At 39.0% G+C, this 26,086-nt stretch overlaps 1 protein-coding gene across 1 annotated transcript in view; it reads right to left on the bottom strand.

Annotated features, from left to right (window-relative positions):
• Positions 1-23,022, bottom strand: part of dntt (deoxynucleotidyltransferase, terminal) — a 116,086-nt gene extending 93,064 nt beyond the window's left edge. Inside the window, exons 1-3 of the mRNA XM_033979790.2 lie at positions 22,808-23,022; positions 17,224-17,398; positions 9,508-9,612 (exon numbers count right to left, since the gene is read on the bottom strand). Of these exons, the coding sequence (XP_033835681.2) occupies positions 9,508-9,612; positions 17,224-17,398; positions 22,808-23,022 (495 nt within the window). The remainder of the gene's footprint in view (positions 1-9,507; positions 9,613-17,223; positions 17,399-22,807) is intronic.
• Between the last annotated feature and the right edge of the window lie 3,064 nt (positions 23,023-26,086).

The raw sequence follows: 26,086 nt of genomic DNA, 5'->3' as shown, positions 1-26,086 counted from the left end.
ACCCATCACCCATTCACATATAAGCAAGGCGTGTGAAGTGTCTTGCTCAAGGACAAAACCACAACACGTGCTCATATCTGGCATCTACCCACTGACCTTTAAGTTGGTGGGTAAATGCTCTTACTACTGAGCCACTGCCAAGCAATCCTGATTCACAACAAAAGTGAATCAGAACAAGAACTAAACCAGGACTAAGAAAGGTCTCAAGTCGAGCTCAAAGTAGACTTATGAGTCAATGATAAATAATGATATGTTGGACGCAAATGTAAACCCCCAGACACTTGTGCTTTAACACATTATCACATGTTCCTGATATAGATAAAGGCATCACACTAAATCCCCACGTGTTACACTGTGAAATGAAGTGATGATTGTCGAAATTGTTACCAACTGTGACTTAGATCAGCAAGAAAAATGCATTTACCCTTTTCATTTGCACTAACTTTAGAATTTCAGAAACAATAACGATAATGACTTTGTATGAACTTCATTTGTGCTTGCAGATGCTACTAAAATGGAGAAAGATGACATGATTTCCAATATGTAATTTTTTTTTCTGCCACCAGCTTGTTTCCATGAAGATGATATTGTTTTGCTTGGAATGTTCCACAGTATGGCATTCCACAGGCCAAATCACAGGTCATATCTGTGGAGAGGGAAGCCGACTCACAACGTACTTTCTAAGCAATATAAACATCTGTGAGTGAATTAATGACCAGTTTAATGCTATGCTGCGAAGATTTCAGGCAAAGCAATGTGATCTTCATGGAGACAAGCAGGTGGCAGACCCTCCACCAGTAAAGTAACATAATGCACCTTTAAAGAAAGAACAGTAACAGTTAGTTGTGGACATATTTGTGATAATTTTAATGTGAATTCTTGTACATTAAGGGAACAAACTGCCCCACAATTTCTACATTCAAGATATAGTTCTAACTGTAGAAAGTTCCTCCGGGATTTTGTGCAACTTCCCAGATTTTGTTTCCAAAAAGCTTCCAACCAAAGAAATTGTCAAAGTGAAACAACTCCTCGAAAATACTAATTCCGCAGAGACAAATTCTCAAAACACAGAGCGAATAAGATCCGTTCACAGTCTCTTGGGATGTGCTGCCTGGATTTACCACATTTGTCAAAGCTTAAGTTTCAGTGATGTCTTCTGTTTCTGCACACAGCCCTCAGGTCCAGACCCAGTCCACAGAAAATCCCAGACTTGGACTTGGACTGTGGTGTCTCCTCCTCGAAGCCTCGGGCCAAATGTTGAACCAGCCATGAGCAGATTGCTTCCCACTGGCTCTAGTGTACTGTTCTGTGAATGTACTGCAGAAAACTCTCTCACGCCAACAATGTGAGTCCATGTGCTTGAAAATACAGGTCTATATCTGAACCAAAGCCTAAAATCAAAACCTGAGGGCTGCTCCACAAAAGTGCCTTAGCTCAAAAGCCAGGCATGTGAATAAATTTGTTTTGTATTGCTATATTTTTAGCTCCAGGCTAAGCTCATGTATCAGTACTCATCATATTTCCATAGTTAATGAGCCACACACATGAACCTGGTTTACAGATCCAAAATTATTTCAAGTCCCCATTAGTGTTGTTGCAATATAACAGTTTGAAACTTATTTTGATACTAAGGAATTGCCTCAATACTCAATACTTGATTCGATACAAAGATGATAATTTAAAAAAACTTTTTTTGGACAATAGAATGTAATTTTCAACATAAAATAAAAATGACCATGTGGTCCCGTTATAGTTTTGATAAAACTAGTTTCCACAGTTTATAGTACTGTATTATCTCATCCAGATCCAGAGACATAGTTAGACTCTCTAGGCCTGTACAGAGGTACAGTCTGTTTGGTCAGTGAGCCGAGTCCTACTCCAATCATCACTGCTCCCCATGGAGAGGCTGTGACCCCCATAGGTCGCATACACACACAGGATGGATCAAAGGTCATCAGTCAGAGCAGGGAGACGAGGGAGGAGAGAGATAATTAGAGATGGGACAGATTCATGAAGGTGGCATAAGGTTTTAACATTCTCTCTCTATGCAAGTGATGGTTTGTTGTTTTTGATAACAGAACATTTAAACCACATGCGCTAGAAAAGCCTACATAAAGATGATGAATGCAACTTAAAACAAGAAAATATATTGCTTTAGCAGTCCTCCGTTTGAATATCAATATTTTTTCACATTTTGTAAAGCACTGGAGGACATACAATTTTAACAATTTTTTCCCCTCAAAATCTAATTTAGCCTGTGGTTTAGGTTTTGTTCAGTTTTGCCAAAGTTTGTATAGGTATGGCATTTATATGCTAATTTCAATAAATGTACTTCTGTGTTTATTAATAATATTGTACTGGCAAAATAAGTTTAGCACATTTTCATTTAAAAAGAAATATTGCTGAAATATGTTCAATGCAAGACAATGCAAGTCCAATGCCACAGATCACCTGACCTCAAGGTTGGATCAGTGTGGAGCAATCATATTTATTTTTAATTAATCATTATCTTGGTAATTGAGTAGGTGTGGAGTAAACACACATCCAATAAGCAAAACCATTAGTTAAGGTTAATTTAAGGAAGACTTCACAGCTGTCAGCCGTTTGGAAACTGAATAGTGCAAGTTGTGCCAGGGTAGATAAACAGATGTGATTAGTTTTGTGATTTAGTTTTGTCTGATTTCATGTCAGACAGTGAAAGAAAAAAGCACCTGTGTCTTTTTATATGGTGTATGTAAATGGTTTCAACTGTAAGTATAAATGTGGTATCAGCCTTAACTGTTGGGTCGCTGTGGTGAATATATTTATCTCACTAGTGTACGAATACTTTTGAATGAACCCTAACTCAAATATTTAACATATTAAAATCTCTATTAGTTTAAAGTTAGGCTAACTGGGAAGTTACGTGAGGCATGCTGACAATCCAGCTCTACTGCAGTGGTTTGAATCAGCAAATGTTTTCAGGGGATCCCTAGATAATATGGGGAAAATTTGAAAATGCAATAGCCTTAAACAAGGCTTGCCTGTTTTTTATGTTTGGGGGTTGAAGGGTTCAGAGCCACTGCTCTATAGGATATAAATTAGTTTAATCCTAAACAAATGATAACTTTCTATTGTCTTCTGAATACACAGATGATCCATTAAAGCCGTAAATGTCAGAAATCTAATTAATGACTGTTTAGAGTTTATAAGCCAGCTCTTTAAAAGGCCATTTTCTCCCTCCTGAATCAAACACATTTAGTACAAAGACACTGCTCTCCATAGACGCTCTGATGTTCTGTTAACTCCCTGCAGTGCCTAAACTACATTTGTCTCTGTAATGAGAATTTCAGCCTGGCATGGGGGATAGAGGGAGATGAGGGGGGAGAAATTGGGAGAGAGGGAAGGGAGAGGGAGAGGAGGGGTCCTGAACAGTGATGTAAGGAGCAGATTTACCCCCCACCTCCAAACCTCATGGACAGAGAGGATAGGCGTGTTCTGTCAGCAGTGGTAACAAAGGCAACCGCAGAGGAGGTCAAATTCACACAGAGTTAATGTCTCTCAATTTATCTGTACAATTGATCTAATACAAGGATCATTTGTGTTATTCATTTGAGAGGGCTTATGGGTAGGTTATGTGTCAAAAATATATAAATCTCAGCGTATATTAAACTTTATTCATGGTTTTGAAAACTACTGTTGGACAATGCCTTGTTTATTTGCTGGGGTGCCATGAAATGTATGCATTTTTAGTGCATCGGTTATCGACCTCCACCAGAGGCCGATATTTGGTTTGCTCACCAACTGCCTAAAAATATGTATAAAGCTTCATCTGCACCCTTTAGTCCAAAGAGGAGACTGATCCAGTTTGTATTGAAACAGAATAGTGGGTGAGTTTGTAATAAATTAAAATCATAAAGTTTGGGGGAGATAATCCAAATCTGCTCAAAATATCAACCAGAAGAATATCGGCAGAGCATATCGGTATCAGCACTGGCCATGAAAAAAACTGTCAATCTCTACTTAACAGCAATAGCTGTTTTCTTATCTCTGATGCTCATTTAGACACGTGAACGTTGTATTCCCTTTTTTCCCCCCTTATGCTACTTAATAAGAAAAGACATCTCTGCCCAGACTATAATTGCATCTATCAGAGTGTTTATTTACAATATCATTAGACCGAGCACTCATTACCTGCTGCTTACGTGATGCATCTCCAGTTTATAGACTTTTTTTATTGATCCATTCATCCTCCGGTAACTTTTAAGACTCAATAAAGAATGACAAATTGGTTTGGACAAAGTTATGGTGCACAATTATCTGCTCCGGCGTCTGCTAATTTTTCTTTCATTTCCGCTATAAAGTAAACACTGTGCAGGGCTATGTGTATCACTGTGTAAAACATATTAAACTAAATAATTAAAAATGAGAATTCACATATGACAAAGAGGTTATGTGTTATTATGTTATTCTTTCCATCACTGAGCTCCACAATCTTAATCCAGTCTTGTTGCGTGGGTGGATCTGATTGTAACAAACTCTTTGTAATTCCCTTCTTAGACGCAGCTAGACTCATTTTTAGCAGATACATGTTGTCTTTCCTTACTACATCTGAGCCCAAAATAAAAGTTAAGATAAAATATACCCTTATTTTTAGGCAAATTCAAAATATACGCGTGTGATCAGCATCCGTTTCTCCATAAAACATTCAGCACTCCTACAGTATCACCTAAATGATTACCTAGAAATAGAAAGTTAAAATCATACTCTGGAATGTAGTCTTCATGGGGGTAGGTTTGTGCCCTGATGTAGAAAAGAACAAGATTTCCATGGAAACAAGCAACAAGAGGACGCATTCATCCAGGTCAAGAAATAGTCAGGTTTGTGGAGATGCATGGAGACCCGCTCACTCACTGTAAAGATACATGTTTTTGCAAGTTTTTCAGTACAATAAACACAACCAACAAGAAAATATACCTTTGTTTTAGTCTATTTATGGCAAAAAAGTTTCATACTGTGGGTTTAGTAATGTACAAAACCTGCTGCTTTTAAAGAATTCTTACTCAGATGGAGTAAAAAGTAAATAGTGCGTGTTTTGCATGAATCTCTCACTCTCTGTTTATGATTGACACCTCACTAGGGCGCTGCTCTCAAACTGATGCTGTTTTCACTGCTCTTTCTGATCCAATCAACAGCCTCTCAACTTATCACTCTTTCTATCACTCTGTCTCTGCCTTCCTCCATCTCTCATTTTCTCTCTCTCTCCAGCCCCTCCCTCCCCTCTGAATCTGTCTAACCCCCATCTCCCTCTCTGTCTCTCCCTGTCTTTCTCTCTCACTGCCCCACCAACCTTTTTCTCTCTTTCTCTCACCTTTCTTTCGCTCACACCTCTCTCCACATTCCTCCTCACTCTCACCTCTCTGTACACCTCGCCTCATTTCTCTCTCCCTTCCCCTTTCAACCTTCTCTCTTTCCCTCGCTCTGTTTCTCCCTCGCTCCTCTCTCTCACCCTGTCTCCCTTTATCTCTTTCTCACCCACTCTTTTCCCCCACCTCTCTTCCAACTGCCCCTTTCCTCCTTCTTTCTCTCTCGCTTTGTGTCCCTTCCTCTTTTACATGCTCTCTTTATCTGCCCCCGCCCCCTTTCAGTTCTCCCCCCTCCCAGAGTCCATGGTCCAAATATGGACCATGGACTCTGGCTCCAATTCACTTTACACTGAAAAGCTGCGGCCCCTCTCTCCGTAACTGCTGCAGTGAGCGTCATCATTTTGGTCTTAAAATGTTCGTATTAACCTGCTCTACATGATCCTGGTATTTTTATTTCACTATTTTGTCTGTAAATCAAGATATGAATATTAATAACAGGCAAATTAGGTGCCTTCTTTCCCACTAGCATTAGCAACAGGTTTGATTGACTGCACTGCTAAACACCCGCTCCTGCTAAACCAACAGCCTCGCTCCAGATTGGCACTTTGGTTACTATGATACTCGCAGTCAGAATCAAAATCCAAATATGTAATTTGTAATTTTATTTTTCGCTAGTGTGATCTGCAGCTACACATGGCAGAGGCCGATATCTCCACGGCTCTTTGTTGTGATTACGTTTGCGCCGATGTCAGCTCCCACTGAGCACTATAGTTTTCTAAGAAGTCAGCAGACTTGTTTCTTTTATTAAGTTGTTTTAGATGAATAATGCGATTTAAAATGTGCAAATTATAATTATATGTGATTTAGTGTTATATCTCTTAATTGTATTATTATTGTATTGTGAACCATATTGTGTATCGTATCGAATTTGGAGAAACCTTGCAATTCCCAGGCCCAAATAATACAATGTAAACCAACTCTGAGTTTCAGGCAGCATTGTATGAGTCTAATGCATTAATAATATTCCGCACTCAACAATCCACAATGGCATTAACATCAGCTACACAACTCCATCATTTCTATCAAATAATTCAATGCTGCAAACTGCTTCTTTTCTTTCCAGGGAAATTAGCAAAACGTCTTGGAAAATAAGTTTTACAAAGCAGATGTCTTGAGTCGTCATTAACATTTCATATACAATCCCTCCCACAGTTTTACATATGGACGGAAGCCATAACTCACATCTATGACTTTGGATTCTTTATTCTCTGCCAAACACATTATCCAGGGAGTGCTTCATGGAGATATACTGGAGATGTTTTATAGATGTAGGCCTACGCTTGAGTGCTGCTCTTTCTGTGCAGGGACTACTCTTAAAACTAATGATATTCAATAAGGGAGATTTATTGGATGTTTAATTGGCCCCAGGAGCGGATAAATGCAAACTTAGCACGCACAGATCCACCCACTATTCATTAAGTTACAATATATGTCTCTCCAACCTGGAAGTCTAAAGCCACTTGGGTCAATGCATAATCTGGATATTAAGAATTAAGGAGGTGTTCTAGGGCGACATATTCATTAGTAGGTCTTTATGTAACGATTTAATCATTTATATGTAATTTTCATATCTGGATATATAGTAGTTTGATTATAATTAAAGTATGTATTGAGACATTTTCAGCAGGAATGAATCTTGAGGGTTTTTTTTTTAATCAAAACTCTCAGAAACTTGACAAAATGTAAAAAAGTAGGATGGGGGTAGAAGAAAACAGACATTTTTAGGATTATTCGAACATACATGAATCAATCTAACTTTTAGTACACTATCATTGAGGGAACACTGTTATGATGTTGTTTTTTTTACTCATAAAAGTGTGTTTTCCCTTAAAAACACAGATGAGCAATTCTGGATCCACCACCAGATGATGTCAAGAGGTGGCATTACGTGTTTTGAACTTACGGGGATGGTCTAATTATGCAAGATCAGAACTAAAATGTGTGACTGGAACAAAACACAATAATAACAGGGAATAGAGTCAAACATGTCTCTATTAAAACTTGTCCTACTTGACCCTCTCAAACACAGCCCTCAGTCTGGCTCCAATCGGGCTCAGTTTAATTGGTGTTTTAATTATGAATTACTGTCAAAGGCTTTATGACCAATTACTCTGCTCTTGATTCCTTTATCAAAGTGTCATAAAAGTGGAGAACATCGCTAACTGTTCCAGACACAAGATGGCGTCTCTAAATTGACTTTGCTCTGGTGACCGAGACAATATGAAAAACAATTAGTAAGAAAAGATTCGGAAAGTGCTTGATGGATGACCTCAATTAGGAACAAGGTAACTTCATTTTTTAATAGGCTAATAGACTTTTTTAACAGGTCACTGAACAAAAATAAAAATCATGTGTCATTTTTAAACTACAAACAGAATATTGCACTATAAAAATTGGGCCATTCGCTAATATACTATTTGATATATTTATTAGGAAAATTTCATAAAAGCAGAACATGTAAAGTCAACACGTAAATGACCTGTCCAGTAGAAGGCATGTCCTAACTCTAATTAATTTACTTTTTTCTGACAAGCATTGTGATTAGATGTATGTTTATTAGTTGGAATCAGTTCAATGTTTTTATATCGAACATGTCTAGAGGTTTTTGAAAGAATATCTGTCAAAACTGTTAAAATAATACATGAATCCAATGCAATTAAAACATGTTTGTAGAGGCCTTAACTAGGATTAGAAGTTTTTGCACATAGTTTGTTATGTTTTCAGAGGAAATTATGTAACTCAAATCATTGGAGTTTTGACCATTTGCTTATTGCGACAATTCAATATGGGATTTCAGTTATGTTGCAATATATCTTGCAGCCCTCCCACCCTGCCAGAGAATCAAAACCACAACCTCCTTCACAGCAGGAGTGCTAACCACAATCAGTACTGCATTATATATTAAATGTATACTATCGCTGCATTCTTCCAATTTTTTTCTCTACAAATATGTTTTTCCCCATTTCTCAACTCCCCTATTTGAAGCCACATTTATCTAACTGCTGCCCCGCCTCTCCCTGACCACCAGATGGCGACCCCACAGCCCCCTGCGGTTCGTGGAGCAGAGCACATGGTGGGGCGGTTCTGGGGGAATGGTTTGGAGCCTGGGGGAGTCTGGACAGGACGGAGCCAGGATCAGCCTCTCGTCTGCTGCTGTCCCTCTGAACCTATAAGGCTGTGCACAAGGTGGTAATCTGCAGGTTAATGTGATTTGGGACAGGGGCGAGAGCAAGAGGCGTCCAATTAGACCAGAACAGATGAGAGAATGTCTGAAAATAGGGATGAGCTCAACAGAAGCTAAAGGGCTTCTATACTGCAAACTTTTTCATGTCCATTTGAAGATATTAAAGGGCACATATGCGTTATTTTCTGACGTTTCCTCATCAAAAACATAACTGAAGTTATGTTTTGTTTCATTCACACATGTTTAACACACAAATCCTGCATATTTAGACTGAGTTCTCCCAAACAGAAAACATTTTTGTTCCACCTTGTGATGTCATGTGGTAATACAGGAAGTTCTCCACTGTGTTTTTAAACTCCACACACCTTCACTAGAATCTTTTGGATAATTTCAGCCCTGTAATTCCCAATCTCTATTGAACAAAAGGTAAAAGGTGGCTATTAACTTGAAAACTATCATTTCATGACATCGTAAGGTGGAACAGAGCATTTTGAGCTTTGGAGATGCAGATAGCCTAATAATCCAGGATTAATCAAACATGAATAAGACGTGAATGAAACAAAACACAACTGAGGTATGTTTTTCAGGAGAAACAGCATTAAAGCTCACTTGAGTCAGTTTTGCGCAAAAATGTTCTATTTTAATGATAAAGTTTGTAATTTTCTGGAGTTGGCACATCACATTATAAAAATTGTATTTATTTTGCATGTGACAAATGTGTTTTTTATGTATTTCTTTATAATGTGAATGAATGAAAAGAGAAATGTGGGACCAGCATTCTCAAACTGCAAAACAAATTTGCCTACGGGTACTAATAAAGCAGCTTAACCTAACCTAACATGTTCCCATATCCAAACAGACAGAGCATTTGGAGGATTTTTTAAATGAATCTTATGTGTGAGTAAAATTCTTCCTCACCGTGAATATCTTGTTTTTGTTTTCTATTGTGGTCCGTCTCTGGCAGGCGTATGGAGACACAGGGGACTCAGGAGAGGATTGTGGACAAGTCTTCATCTCAATGTCCTTTAAACAGACAACAAATAATAAATGCATTATTTTGATATAAATTCACACAGATTCCTTCAGTATTTTTGACACATTAAAGTTTACAAATGTGTAACAAAAATGCATAGCAGAAGAAAATATGCATTAGTTAAAATGGTATAAAACTGTTTATTTATTACCAACCCTACACAGTCCTTACATTCCCCTTTCCGTTCCTTTTTTTTGTTTGTTTTTTTGTTGTTTTTTTTAAACAAATTTTAAAGGTGCACTTTGTAATTTTTTTAGTGGAAGGTCTGCTACCTGCTTGTCTCCATAGAGGTGTTGGTGCTTTGGCTGGCAGATTTCACAGTATGGCTTTAAACATATCTGTCACCGTACAGACATGCAGGGGCCTGACCCTAAAGCAGAAAAGTTACATAGTGCACCTTTAAAATCAAAATTATGGTCTGAATTGAAGTAATTTCACACCTAATCTTAGTGTATGACTTTTCTCAGACTGGATTACCTAATAAGCAGAAGTTATTTTGATGATGGCAGTGCCCAGGGCTAACAGGCTAACAACCCTCTCCTTAAAGCATGTTCCATCTGTAGCTGTTACACTGTCTGCTCCACAGCTTTACAAATCTACTGCTATCATCCAATTTACTGTGCCTCAAATAACCCTTATTGTGAAGAAACATAATAGACATAGAGTCAAAAGCATTACCATAATGGCTGTTTCTGAAATTGAAATGAAAAATGTATCCAAAATAAACTGTATTTGAAAAAGTCTGTGTAGACCCTCAGTCGTCCAGGTCTGATCCATAGCAAACAACGAAGTTGAATCTGTCAACTGGACAAATCTTGTAGGAGTGAAGACGTTTCACTGCTCATCTAAGCCACTTCTTCAGTTCTGGTCAGAATGCTGGTGGCCACTTCCTTTTAAATCTAACTGAGGGGAGGGGCTAACTACACTGAAACTGTAAACAGCTATTGTCTCCAGTTTCAGCTGAAACTACCCTATTCAGCCCTTAACGACCCTGCTATTGTTCTCTTTGTTCTGGGTCTGAGGTTGGAGTTGTAGATGGGGGAGAGATTATGTCTCAGGCCCCCATTTCTGTTTAAGGAAGGATTCTCTTTCCTAACAAAAATTGCTTCTTTAACTCCCATCTCAAACCATTTCTTTTCTCTGGCTAAGATCTGAACTTCACTATCTTCAAAGGAGTGGTTAGTGGCTTTAAGATGGAGATGCACGGTGGACTGGGGTCCAGAAGAACTCTCCCGCCGGTGTTGGTACATCCTCTTATGGAGCAGCTGTTTAGTTTCTCCAATGTAATGCTCACTGCACTCTTCACTACACTGAATGGAGTAGACTACATTACTTTGTTTATGGCTGAGTTTTGTCCTCAGGGTGAACCAATTTTTGCCTTAAAGTGTTTGTGGGTTTGAAAAAGACAGGAATCTCATATTGTCTGAAGATTCTCTGAAGCTTTTCAGACACACCCGCAGTGTAAGGGATGGTAACACCTCTCCTTCTAGGTTCAGATTCCCTGTTGTCCTGTTTTTTAGCTCTCTTAGATCTATTGAAGGCCCATTTTGGATATCCACAAGCAGAGAGATCCACATGTTGCTCCTCCTTTACTTTTCCCTCTGTGTTTGTAGGCACCACTTGAGCTCTGTGGTGTAGTGTCCGGAGCACTCCGAGTTTGTGCTGCAGTGGATGGTGTGAATCAAACAGCAGGTATTGGTCCGTATGTGTAGGCTTCCTGTAAACTTCTACCTGGAGTCGCCTGTCCTCTCCTATTGTTACTGCACAATCTAAAAAGGCCAGTTTGTTCTCCTTGGCTTCTTCTCCTGTGAACTTGATGTTAGGATCCACAGCATTAATATGTGCAGTAAAAGGCTCCAGATCCTGAATTTTGATTTTGGTCCAGTTGTCATCCACATATCGAAACCAATGTGTGGGGGGCGTACCTGGAAATGAGGCCAAAGCCTCCTGTTCAAATTGTTCCATGTATAAAATGGCCATGATAGGAGAGACAGGTGAGCCCATGGCATAGCCGTGGATTTGCCTGTAGAAGTTTCCTCTAAACTGGAAATATGTGGTACTGAGACAAATTTCCAGCATTTTGCAGATTTGGTCCGGTGTGAGTTTAGTTCTCTCTTCTAGTTTAGTATCCTGCAGTAGCCTCCTCTTTGCTGCCTCCACCGCTACTGATGTGGGGATACAAGTGAAAAGAGAGGTCACATCAAATGAAACCATGGTCTCATCTGAATCAAATTGAAGATGCTTGATTTTGCTGACAAATTCAGCTGTGTTTTCAATATGGTGCTCCATGTCGCCCACCAGAGGAGTCAGGATGGTCTTCAGATGTTTGGCCACATTGTATGTGATAGAATCAACATTACATATAATGGGTCTGAGGGGTACTCCTTCTTTGATTGGAAGTTACAGAGAAGTTCAGTCCTTTGGAAAGTATCTCTCTCTCTGACTGGGTAAGGTCACGGTCTGACAAATTCTTCACGCAGTATTCCCTGTTTCCAGGATGGCTGAGTCCATCCCTTTTCCTCCTGTCGCTCTGATTCCTTTGGTCCTGTAGTAGCCTAAACTAAAAATCATAGACTGCTTGCAGAAGTTGGAGAAGGAGGAAGCCATTGATAGACAGCTGTATTACAGACTCTATCCTGGTGATTCCATTCCTTGTATCTATGGCCTCCCTAAGATCCACAAAGAAGTTCTAGTGGCCATCATTCATCTTTATATCTTCACTTTCATGTGTAGTAATGTTTTTAGCCACATCTTCTGTTTCCTTCTAGGAGTGTAGTGCTTCTGAAAATGAAAAAAAGACTTCATGGCTCATTAGTATATGAACGAAATGCCTCTGCACACTTACTGTTGTCTTTATTAACATCACAAATTTATCCAAAATATAATTCTAAAATATATTTAAAGTTATTGAGCTCACACAGCACCTACCTGAAAAGAGCAGGAGGAAAGAGGGCTGGACAGGGAAAGACTTAGCTTGCCCCGGCTCTTACGTGTTAATTATTGGTACTCTGTCTCCTTACCCACTAGCGTAAAGTCTACTACATTGAATTAAATTACCATACAATAAAAAAGAATTATACATCGCCTATGAGGCTAAAATTTGAAGACTTACTTGCTGACACAAATGTCTGTGGTAGAGTTGACTACTATCTTCTTACAGGAGAAACTTGCTGAAATCCAGGTAAAAAAGATAATTTTGCCTGGGTTTTCTTTAAACATGTGTCTGCTTTAAATTTTATACTTGTGTGGTTTGAGTTTTACTATAAATTTTTTTTTAATTTTTTTCTCTAGAGGAAACAGCTGTTGACACATATCAGCTCAGCATGTAAAGCTGCATGGAAATACAGCATCAAGTCAGTGTTTGGTGAAATATTACTTTATGTTTATATCTGCTTTTTGTCATCTTAGTTCTCTCTTGTCCAATAATCTCATTTCTTGTGTAGCCACGCCTTAGCTAAAGCGATCTGTATCACACTGGCTCCCTCTGGGAGCTAGTACCCTTCAGGGACTACTTCGGACCCCTCAAATGGAGCGGGACGGTTCACTTCAGACATTGGAGACATTCCGATCTGCTCAAAAGCAATGGAAACGGGGCTAATGTGGTCCACCTCACTCCTCTCTCTCTGTCCCTTTCTCACTTTATCTTTCCTTTCTTTCTTTCTCCCCCCCTGTCTCTTTGTCCCTCTCTTTCTTCTATAACCTTTTAGTTCCTTCACATACTCTGTACATTCAGTGCCTGTAAGTGTCTGTCCTGAGCCAGTCCATTTAGACCCAGTAATGAAGTCCACAGCCCACAGAACAGGGAGGTCAAAGGTTACAAAGAGCAAGGCTGCGGTGGAGACGGCTCACTTACTTTCACTTAACACTGACAGCATCTCAGGCACTTGTCAGAAGTATTTATCTGCAAAACCTATTTCCACAAAAACGAATACAGTTATATTTCTAAAGGATTTCTCAGTTAGGTTTACCAATCAGTCTTTCATATTTCACATTCACACAAGCAAGGTGGATGAAGTGTCTAATGCAGGACACATGCAGTGAGCTGGTATTGAACATCGATTTTTGACTTACCCAGCCGCTGTCATCCTAGGCCGAAAATACACTGGCTAATGACTATCTTAAGCTACATTTAATTGTAATTTTGCCACCTGCGAGTCTCCATGAAATATTACACGGTACATGTTACAGCAATACCTATGGTGCATTTGTTAAATTGCAGGTTTGTTTATTGCTCAGGGCAGTTCAGTTAAACCAATAACATCAAGCAGGTGATGAACTCCTTCAGAAAAATTACACAGTGCACTTTTAAAATTTATTATAATACTAGGTGCAAATTGCCATAAAACAGTGTATTTTTGAACTGGGATTGACAATATTAAGTGACAATTTTCTGGTTACTAAGTGTCAGTTCAAACCAGCAAACCTCCAGTTATTGAGCAAGCACTTACCCACTACTCCACTGCCACCTCAACGAAACAGAATATTCCAAAACATTATTAAAATCTATTGGTCTCCTCACTTCTTTTTCATGCAATAGTGAAAGACTTTGCTTTAACCTTTTCAAAACAGTCTAAAAGCATTGTGCCCCTGCGCCAGACTAATGGAAAATATTACATTCCACTGCCTTTAATACTTTCTTAGAATATTTATGACTCTAAAACGCATTTCTTTTCCATGTTATTGAGGAAAGCTTGAGGCGGATGCATAGACAGAGCGGACTGATCGGGAATGCTTTATCTCCACATGGGAGCGCTTTGAATGGATTTATCAGTCATAAAAAACAATTGTCAGGAATTGAGGAAGGGAGCGGCGTGTGCAGAAATGAAAGAGCGTGTTGCCAGATTGGATCAAAAACAGCACAAACAGAGCAGAGGTGGGCTGCTGGTTTCTCGGGGGGATGGGTCAATATAAGTCAGCAGGCTGTCATTAGACTATGGAGTATAGGAGAGCGTGGTGAAGATGCATTTTAAGACATGAGAAAGGGCTAAGGGTGGTCCGACTAACAATATTTTAAATACCAGTACAAAAGACTACTGAAGCATGCAAAAATAAAAGGCTTTAGATAAATACACTTTTTCCATGAGTTCTTATATTTTTTATGGTATACGATTAAGGAGTAATTTGTAACATTTGTGATAGAGTCTGTAACCCACTTGTCTCCATGGAGATTTTATTTCTGTACCTGGAAACTCCCACAGACATAAATTTATCTTTATGGGAACAGGCAGATATGGCATTAGCGGGGCAACTTACAGGTCAGATCCATGGAGAGGTGACCAAGTTTTTTTGTTTTGTTTTTTTTTAGCAATAAAGCACTTATATTTGAACGCACGCAAGCTAGACAAGTTTAATGATACACTGTGGAACATCTCCAGGCAAAGCAGTAACAATGCACTGGAGACAAGAAAGTTATGGAGCCCTTATCAGAAAAGTTACAGTGTATCTTTAAATATAAATTGTGAGGAGTCCAAAAGTGCTTTGAGTTTACCTTGCTGTTTGTACAAATAAGGAGAAGTCAAGGTTCTATGCAGAAAAGTCATATTGAATGTTTTATTTTGTTTTAGTTTCTTCTGCATTGATACCTGCTCAAATTAATATCTAGTTTCAATAGTTTTAGGATCGATTAGGGTCAGATTTTTTATACTTTTGACAACCCTACAGCATATAGGAGAAAATAAACAAGAAAAGCCCTATTCCCATTCAGAGTTAAAGTCACGGTCACAGTCTGTCAGTCTGAATACTGAAGCCTTCCCTCTATCTCTACATTTCCATCAGAGGGAGCAGAAACCAGAGACAGTCCATTTAAACCAGCAGACATATTTATTTGTTTTGGATCCAGAGGGTGAAGAGAGTTGACAGAGTAATCCACCACACAGAGTACATATATGTGGCTTTGAGCGCACGTTGATGCCTTTATTTCATGCTCCTGTGCTGTGTGTATATGGGGGGTATAGGGGAAAAACGCATTTTCTCCTCTGGATAGATGTATAAGTCATCACGCCTGACTGCAACCATTTCTTTTACAATATAGCGTGTTTGGAGATGACGTTTCTATAGTGGGGGAAATGTCACTCTATTAAAGGACTTTCCCCCAAAAAATAAGTATAAAATAAATTACTTGGATTTGTTGTATCTTATGTGATTAAATGTAATATTAATCAGAGCAAATACACATCAAATTAAAGGTGCACTATGTAGTTTTCTGGTGAAGGCTCTGAAACCTGCTTATCTCCAAGGAGATGTTATTGTTTGGCCTGGAATGTTCTACAGTACTGCATTAAACTTATCTTCATCAGGACAGGCATGTAACTCTACCAAGCCAAGTTACAAATAAAAACACTTGAATAAGAATAACTGAATAAAAGCAAGATAGATCAGTTTAATGCAATATTGTGTAACAGTTCAGCTCCTATACCAGAAAAGTTAAATGCATGCAATGCAACTTTTGTGACAGAGATAGTTGTCTCTGTCTGAGTTGGCAGCTCTGTCCTATTTGACTTGGGCAATATCCTTCAAAAAGTAATATCCATGTTGGCAACTATAAATAAGACCTACTTCACAGCCAAAGACAAGTTGGGCTAAAAAAGTTTCTGGACTCACCTCCTTGAGCTCACCTGCCTTAGGATGGGCCACTCTGGGGCCTCACGCTCCTAGGTCAGCACTTGCTAAAAGGCTGCCACCCACATGCTTTGACCTGGTAGCAAAGTATGTGGGTGGAAAGATTTTGAAGATTTATTTCAAAACCAAGTAACTTAACCTTATTAGATTAGTGTAGGTTGCAGGGATTTACCTCACCACATGCAAACCCCAACTATGATTTAAACCTAGTAAACCCAACAGCACAGATATCAGAACATAACAAATGTGCATGCTACATGACAGTGCTTATACACTTGTAAAACCAGAGGTGAACTGCAAGATATTAAATTAGCTGCACTTTCATTAAGTAGCAGAGGGATGTGTCCATTATCGCATCACTGAAGTCTTTTTAGCGATCTGTCAAACACATGTGTCTCTCCCACTGTAGACGTCTGTTTGAGTCGCCAAACAACGATGTAATGAAATCCACAAGAATCGGCATATTTGTGCTTAAACAGCATGTATTCGACCACGTGTCAGCACTAAACCATTGAAATGTCAGGACAGTCTTTACAGCCGCGTAACACTGCTTCTGACAACTTTACAGTTGATGTCTTTTAGTCAGTCATTGTCTCTAATCCCTCCTCTCTTGCTTTCTTACTTCCCAAAACAAAGAAAACTTTGCAGCTCCTCTGAATGAGACGAGAGAACTGAGTCTGATCTGTGACTGCTGCTGAGACTCAGTAAATTAACGAGCCGAACACTGACAGTAACTATAACAGCATTACAGCAGAGGAATTACTCATTACTGGTAAAAATAACGCCATTGTACTTAAACACACTACACTTCACCGAACTGGCCATATCTCTATCAGAAAGCCTCAGGGTAAGTATGGCTACAATAAAATAGCTTACCACAACAAGTTAATAATCTAATGTAGTGTCCCAAAATATAACCTGAATGTATTATAATTATTAAAATATACACACAATATTTGACTTAATAACAGTGTGTATCAAACCTGGATGAGGTGTCTAGTCTCCATGGCGACAGGTTGGCCCTCCTTCATGCTCTCCGTGAACCAGCTGATGTCCACCACGTGCATCATGGGTAAATTCTTCAGGCCCTGCCCCTTTAACCACACCCACAAGGAGGCAGCATCGTTGTTCTCAGAGATCACGTGGGTTACTTCATCACTGCATGAACACAAGAAATATATAAATACAATTATACATTTATTCATTCATTTTAAACTTAAAGACATAGTATGTAACAGCTTTGCAATTTTGGCCACTAACCACTAAAACCAGAACTTTCTCAAATGTTTTTTTCAATCTGTATTCACTTTCAAGTTTAAAAACAATTACAACAGTCAATCAATTTCAATTACTTCAGATCACATTCACAATCACATTCAGAGAAAACAACAGAGGCAGATTTTCAGCTTCAGAAAGCAGCAACAAATTGAACAGAAAATGAGAATTTGTCATTTTAGGCACACAAATTTAATAGAAATCCATTTAACAGAGCAAATGCATTTTAAACTGGAGGATGAGCAGAATGACTTGTCTTTTACTGGACATAAATTGGCCAAAGGTCCTAAGGCTTTTTTGGAAAAGAGGAAAAGCTCTATTAAATCGGTTACTTTTTCTTATAGCACATGGTCACCCAAGATTAACTAATTAGAATATTGTATATTTATTTCCTTTCAAAATTGTGTAAATGTATAAAAAATGTGGATAGTAATACATTTTTGTTAGATTTACAAATTTCAAATGTGGGACAATACAATACAAGACTCATAAATCAATACAAATACTTAGTAAGCTGGAAGAGACACATGGTTTGCAGCTCATAATGCTTACAGTCTAATTACTAGAGCTTGTGACCGAATATTTTTATTTTTTTTTATTAAAAAAAAAAAATAATAAAAAATCTTGTTGATTAATTCACAATTGAAATTGTGTTATTATTTTTATTATATGATAATTGACAGTTAAAGTCTGCACTGCTTGTTTTTTTGTTTTTTTTTACGTTTTTGAAGGACATCCAACATTTCCAGTTTCCTTTAAGGCCTCCATATTGTGATCCTGCTTTGGGACCATCTCTGGCACATTCCTCATGTTTTCACAGTGAAACCATTCAACCACAGCGCCTCCTAGTGCTCCACCGGGACATAGTAAACTCCACACTCCTTCTAGCCAATGCTCCCAAACCCAATCTGAGTGTCCAGGCGTGGATAATCACCCTGGGCTCTCCTCCCGCCCTTTTCCCTCTATCCCTCTCTCCTCTCTCTCCTTTCTCACATCACTCTCTTTTCCCTCTATCCCTCTCCTCTCTGTCCGTTCTCACATCCCTCTTTTCCCTCTATCCCTCTCTCCATTTTCACATACCTCTTTTCCCTCTATCCCTCTCTATCCACTCTCTCTCGGTTCTCACGTCCCTCTTTCCCTCAATCCCTCTCTTCATTCTCTCTCTCTGTTCTCACGTCCCTCTCTTGTTTTCTATTACCCCATTTCTCTTTACCCCTCTGCTCCTTTTCATCCCCGTCTTCATTTAATCCTCTCCCTTTCATTTCTTTCCCTTCCCTTTCTTCATTTCTCTTCTTCCTCATTCACCCTTGTTCTCTCTGCCTCATCCTGCCCTTTATTATCTTTCTCTTCTTCTCCCCTCTCAACCCCCTCTTTCTTTTACTGTCCCTCTCTCTCTCTCTCTCTCTTCAGCTTTCTCTATCTCTCTCCCTTCCTCTGCCCCCATCCAAAGTATATCCTCTATCTCTCTCCTTGCTCCTCTCTTTTTCTCCTTAGCCACCCCTGCCTATGCCCTTGCTCATCCCTCTTTCATTCCGATCCTGCTATTTCTCCTTCTCTCTCCCCTCTTCTGCCCCTCTCCCATCTCTCTCCCTTCCCTGCCACTCTCTCTCCTCTCTCTTCTCTCTCCTCTCCTGTTGATGGTAAATGGATGGAACGACTGCTTAAAGGATGTCCTCGCTCAGAGCCAGGTTAGAACTAATTGGCCAAATCACTGGTGAAACTGATCCAACTCTGCACAGTGGACATGGTCAGACAAATGCTCCCAACAGCTGTGCCTGTGTTTTCAGGTGTGAGAAGAAGGAAAAGTAATGAATATTCAAGATGGCAACTATTAATCAGTCAAATACATTAATACGTCATCATTGTATCTTGGTTTCACTAACAAGGAACATGCCAGAACAATAGAATACCATCCATCAATTTTTTTCCGCTTTATCCGGGGCCAAATCGTGGAGGCAGCAGTTTCAGCAGGGAGGCCCAGACTTCCCGCTCCACGCACACTTCCTCCAGCTTTTCCAGGAGGATCCAGAGGCATTCCCAGGCCAGCTGAGAGACATAGTCCATCCAACATGTCCTGGGTCGTCCTCGGGGCCTCCTCCATAGGGAGGCGTCCAGGAGGAACAGATGCCCCAGACACCTCAGCTGGCTTCTCTCGATGTGGAGGAGCAGCGGCTCTACTCCAAACTCCTCCTGTGTGACTGAGCTCCTCACCCTCTCTCTAAGGGAGCGCCCACCCACCCTGCGGAGGAAACTCATTTCGACCGGCTGTATCCGTGATCTTGTCCTTTCGTTCATTACCCAGAGCTCATGACCATAGGTGAGGGTAGGAACATAGATTGACTGGTAAATCGAGAGCTTTGCCTTTTGACTCAGCTCCTTCTTTACCATGAATACAATAAAGATATTTAATGATGATATGAAAAGATGTGGAGGCTGAGTAGGGAATCAAGATGGGGGCTCTCTCTCAGGCGATTAGCCCAGCCGATGCAGGACCACCCCCCTTCTCTGTAGATGGTGAGGTCTTCAGGCTGAACAAGAGACACGGGGTGGGAGTAAGGGGTGAGCTGTAGTTTGTTGGAAAGGAGCAGGAGGAGGTTGAGGCGTGGTCCTGCTCCTGAATCTCAGTCATATTAACTCAATTTGTTTCATCAATGTAACTTTCTGCCTGCTTGTCTCCATGAAGATGTTATTGCTTGCCTCAAATGTTCCACTGTACACTATTAGACCTATCTTTTAAATAGTCAACAGGTGCTTTTTTAATGGAAAATACCCTTAAAGTGAGGTTGCTGTGCCACAGATATGACCTGTAACTAGGGATGGGACGATAAACATTATTTTATCGTGATAAAAAGGGTTGACAGTAATCGCACATTTTATATAATCATGTTAATCGCCAATAAAGATACTTGCTATTATTTCACCAGAATGTGCAGAAAAAACTTACTTCTCCCTGATAATCTCTTCTAGATCATTGTTATCTTCACTGATAACAAAGTACAGTACTATAAAAGTTAAAATATGGAACCTATTCAGAATATAATAATTATATTTATTCATATCCATAACATTTTTAAACCGTCAGCAACTTTAATAATTATCGTGATATAATCATTAATTGTAATTATTTTAGCCATGGTAATCGTGAGAGCAAATTTCAATATCGTCTCATGCCCACATGTGACTAGGCCTGGCAACACCTGTTCATGAAGATAGAGAAGTTTAAAGTTGAATGAAAGTCAAATCTCTCCTTTTGTGTTTGTACATGTATTTTAATCTTACCCAACATAGACTTTTGTTCAGTTCAGTTAAGTTCAGGTTACTTTTTGAAACTCTGGGAGCAAAGATCATGGACTTGAAGTAAACTTGTGACTGTTTAATTAGTCTAGTTTCTATTTGAGCATGGAGAGGTTTTACAGAGCTGATGTTAATGTTGAAATATGTAAAATAAGGTTATTAAATTATGATTAAATTGACCTGAGGAGATTGGCTTCTTCGCCTCGCCAAACAGGCTGTCAGTCCGCACTCAGCCGCAGACTCTGGGCGGACGCTTTTACTGTAAATTACACTTAAATTATGATCACAGTAAAAGTCTGAACGCTCTGACAGCATTTGGGAGAGAGGGTAATCCATCAGACGAGTAAACATGTCGATGTGTGGATCCATGCATGGTCAATGAAAGCGAGGAGAGTTTTTCTTTAAAACAGCTCAGAGACAGCACAAAGTTGGTTATTTGCATTGACAGCTGAGGTTTGAGTTTATTTCAAGCAATGTTACGTTGTAGTTAGGCAAGACATTTCACTCAATTTTCCTTTGTGCCACGAGATTGATGGAAAAATTAGTCCTCCTCATTTGACCCATCCTTCAATGCAACTGGGACAACGTGTCAAGAGCAGTGGGCAGGTGGACCCATCTCGAGAGCTTGATCTAGACTTGGTCAGGACTACCTTAGCTGGAGAAGTACCTCACAAAACTCACTTAAAAACCAAAATAACATGCAAAATCCTTGAGTTGAAACTGAGTGCTAGCTAACATGCTGCCTTTAGATATATAAGTGCAATATATCATCCCTTAGCTTGGTTTTATTAAGTCCAGTCCATATTTCCAGGTGTATCAATAACTCACTTCTTTTCACAAATTGCTGCATTAACAATATCATTTTGGGGAGCTTTAACAAATTTTTTTTACTGGCAACACCCTGCTGAGCATACACATAGCATATGAGAACTCTAAGGCCCTATACGGTCTGGGATTTGAACCTGGGACCATCTTGTTGTGAGGTGTCAGTGCTCCACATTATGCCACTTTACAGTCCCGAGGTTGTATTTCAAACATGAGACTTAGCCGTATCCACCCTTGTTTCCTCCTCGCTTTACTTTTGGTTAGGTCCTTGGCAAGCTCCACTTCCTCTGGCTGGTTCAGACTTTTGTATCAGACAAGTGTAACGACAGGAGCTCAAGCTGTGTTTCTGGGAATGCTGCCATCTTTGAGCAAGCACGTTTAGACACTTAGACAAACTCTGACAGGGCCTCATACACGGGCACGGGCTGGAGGAGTGTGCTCTGAAGATCTCAAGGTTATAACTTCAAAAATGGACTAAAACTATTTGCATTTATAATACTTAAAAGCAAAGAATGTCGTTTTTAGTTGAGTACAATAGTTTAGAGTTTTTAGAGAGTTCAGGATATACTGATGAAAAATGCAGGAAACGAAGAATATTACTATAACATTATGGGTTTATCTCGTAATTGGTATACAGTATACTTCAGTATCACTATCAGTAACTACCTACAACTCACAAGAGCATCTTATAACATTTTGGAGTGATTACTAAAATATTGTCTCATTAACAGCATAGTGATAAAAAAAAAAAAAAACAAGATCTCTATATTCATAATCATTTTTGCCCCCCTTACTGGGCACTTGAGCTCTTTACATCAAGCAACCATCCACCTATCCACACACAGTGAATGTATCTATGCAAAGCGGGCAAGGTGTCTCCACCAAATTAGCTACTGCTGCCTGTTTTTTGTTTTGTTTGTTTGTTTGTTTGTTTTGTATCTAGAAAATCAAATTTTCACAAAAATTCAACATTCACAAACAGGACTATTAAACATCATCTAATTTTATCATTTAGAGAAAAGGTAATTTGCTAATTTATTCAACAACGTCACAAAACCAGAACAACTTTTTGCCTGCCGTATAGACTATTGATATCTTAATACAAGCAAGCTTTTGAATGTTCAACAATAACATTATTAACTATTGGATAGGAAAAACATCGTTTTTTCTCACCAGAGTACTTCTTCCACTATGAAGCCCTTTGTCACTGCCAGTTTGGTCAGAAAACTCCTCCTGCTCCTTCCCATCTTCTTCTCCACTAAATAAAGTCTGATATCTCCAAACTTCATATTTTTACTACCACTACTCGTACTACTACTACATCCATTCGGAAATAACTCCACTGGTCTGGGGCGTTTTCTCCCACGAAATCCAAGAGTGGACAGCATTTTAGGTGTCTAGATGCAGTTTTCTAGTCTGCCACCAATACCCTCTTATAAAACAATGCTTGTTCATTAGCTCTCAATATTTTGCCTGGCGGTGGTAAATTTGTCAGTTATAAAGTTGGTATAATTTGGCAGACTGGTGGAAACAGGTGCTGTAGATTTGGTGTTTACCAAAATGGCACCTGGCAGGACTCAATGATTAAAGATGGTGGGATAAATTCTCACAGTTGGTCTGGTATTAGTCATTTCCAGTAAAATAACAATAGCATGACTGAGGTAAACAACAGCTGAATATTAATGACAGGAGACAGGAAGAATGGATTGGACAAGATTTGGCTAATTAAGTGTGGTAATTAATTATCAGGTGTATAAAGTTTTGGAGTTTCTGAATCAGGGTTGTATTCATTCTTGCTTTCATCATTGCTCTTTTATGACATGTCCCAGGCATCATATCACACTAATATAATGGGGTGGGCATTATTAGTTTTGTCTATGGAGCTACAACAGGGGAAAACTAAACATATTTTCTACTTTTTTGCATGTTCTGTTGCTTCACCAAAAACGTATCAAAACAGTTGTATTGTTTCTTGAGTCATCCTGCAAATTGAGTGTGTCTCTTTCACATGATCTCATAACACGCAGTTCCACCTGCTGATGTCATGAGTTGGTGTTCCTCAATTTTCAAGGCGGCATTTTACGCAAAATTGACTTAGCTTAGTTTCATTGATTTTCCCTAAGCTTCCTCAGAGTTGTATTTTGTTTTCACCTTCTCTTATTTTCATGCACTGCGTACATACTTCTATAAAAAAAAAAAAAAAAAAAGACTCTGAATCATACACACAAGACTTAAAAATGTAACAAAGCTATTTTTCAAAAAGCGGAAGAATCTGAACAGAACAGATTCATTTTAGATCAATAATGTAGACCACTGAAAACTTAAGTATAATATGTCTTATTTAAGATGTTGTGTAAGGTTTTAAAAGCCTGAGATAACTTTCTAGAATAATGTCATTAACTTTATTGTACTTAATTATGACAGAGTCCAGGCCAAATCCAGACCAGGTTGAGTTCTTAAACCGTGGACAGCCGGTGGACCTCTGGAGACTGCACGCACACGCTCTGTTTGGACCAAGAGTCTAATTACAGAGGAGCAGATGGTTTAGACTCTAATGAGACAGTGGACAGAGGGACAGCTGTGACGGGACAGTCCCACAGAGAGGACAGGCTCCGGACAGGTGAGAGAAGTAGGACACGCAACACAGAGAAGTTTACGGCTAATTTCATAATATGGGATGCACAGTAAAATGATATGTAACAGCTAAAGGGCTTGAAACAGATCTAGGACCATTATAAAGCTCAATTCATTTAAGAATAACTTTAAAAGTCAAAATGTTTGACACTTTCTGCTCTTCTATTAATTAACTGTTTCATATTTTGTTGTTTCTTTCAACACTGAAAAGGTGAAAAATAAAAAGCTATTTGAACAACCTTTGTATTGTGATATCACGGCACAATGAAATCTCAGTGAGCCTAATAGTAAACCAGTGAAGATTATAAAATGCTATAGCTACTCTCATTTTTGGTTTAGTTTTTTTGCCTGCTTACAACAAACTTTTGCCAAAACATTTGATTTATAAAGTTGGATGATTAATAGAATTCAGTCTTGTTTTAAAGTGAGAGTAAGCACCTAAAACCAAATTTCAAGTAGAGCTGATAATTGGGCAGTATCTGGAGGACTAAAGAAGGGGGAGGAGGGGCGGGGTCTGAAGGTATAAGGAACAATATGATTGGTCTAACAGGTATGCACATTTCAAACTCTGCCCCTGCATCCAGGTGTTTGTAATCAAAAACACCTGGCTGTAATCAGGGTAGTCCTGTGTGATGTCACCAAGTACTTGAAATTGCAGTGGCCACTGGAGCCAAGGCATAAAGGCTACCAAATATAGTTAATGTGCACTAAAATTGCCAAAAAGAATTTTTAATAACTATAAAATAGAGTAACTAGTATTGTTTTATAATGATGTTGACATTTCTCTTTTATAATAGACCAAATTACTCTTTCATTCGCCTATAATGTTGTCTCATTGTCTCACCACAGCTCTCTCTAACACAGTCCACCGAGCAGAGCCTCCTATTAAAGCTATTATAAATGTTGAAATCAATGGTCAACGGAGCATCAAACCCAGCTTATACCACAGGCCAGAGGAGGGCCTTGTTATCCTGCCTTTGTGCTGAAGTCCTGTCTTTTTATTTCATCAATATTTCACAGTTTGATCCGCTCCTAACAACATAACAGCAATTAACAACCCTCCAAATGCAACAAGATGTAACGTCTCCTTTGTTTTTGACACCCACTTTTTATCGATTTGAAAGCGGAAGGCGGATATTGAACTTGGGGAGTTGGATCTTTCCTAAGTTGAAGTGAGTAGCTAAATAGTTATAGAACATTCTATAGGAAATAGGATTTTTTGCATTCAAAGCATAAACTTCAGTGAGTGGCAAAGCAAAAGGTTATGTCTTTGGAATTCTTAAATTAGAAGCAGGTTTAACATGAACCTTACAGTTAAGTGTATTTCTAACTAATGAGACAATTGGCATTGTGTGGGCCTGGTTCCTCAGCAGATTGCAATAGCAGCCACCTTTTTCAGTGATTCTTTTTTTGTGAGTTAATGAGGGCAAAATCTTACCCAAATGATTGTTTCATGTAGTGGTAGATTTTTTTATTATTATTATTATTTCCGGTATCATAGCAACAATCCCCCAGAAATTATAGCAATATTAGTTTTGGTTAATACTACATTGCCCTTCAAAAAGTATGACTAGAGAGTATTAAAAATACAAGCCGTATGTTTGTATTATTTATTTATTTATTTATTCGTTTGTCTGACTATTAAGGCTGACCCAGTAACCGCAATACTGTAAGTCCACGGTATGATCAATCATAGGATATAAGGGCTTAAGTGACCACGGTAACCTCATTTCGCATTTTAATGAGGCTACACGCACATGCCTGGTGTAATTCTACAATTCAGCTATGAACCAATTCATGTTTACGCGGCTCTAAGCT

The sequence above is a fragment of the Periophthalmus magnuspinnatus genome, chromosome 15 (assembly GCF_009829125.3).
Source record: "Periophthalmus magnuspinnatus isolate fPerMag1 chromosome 15, fPerMag1.2.pri, whole genome shotgun sequence".
Lineage (NCBI taxonomy): Eukaryota > Metazoa > Chordata > Actinopteri > Gobiiformes > Gobiidae > Periophthalmus > Periophthalmus magnuspinnatus.
The sequence above is the reverse complement of the archived record's forward strand: the minus strand, read 5'-3'. Positions and strand labels throughout refer to the sequence as shown.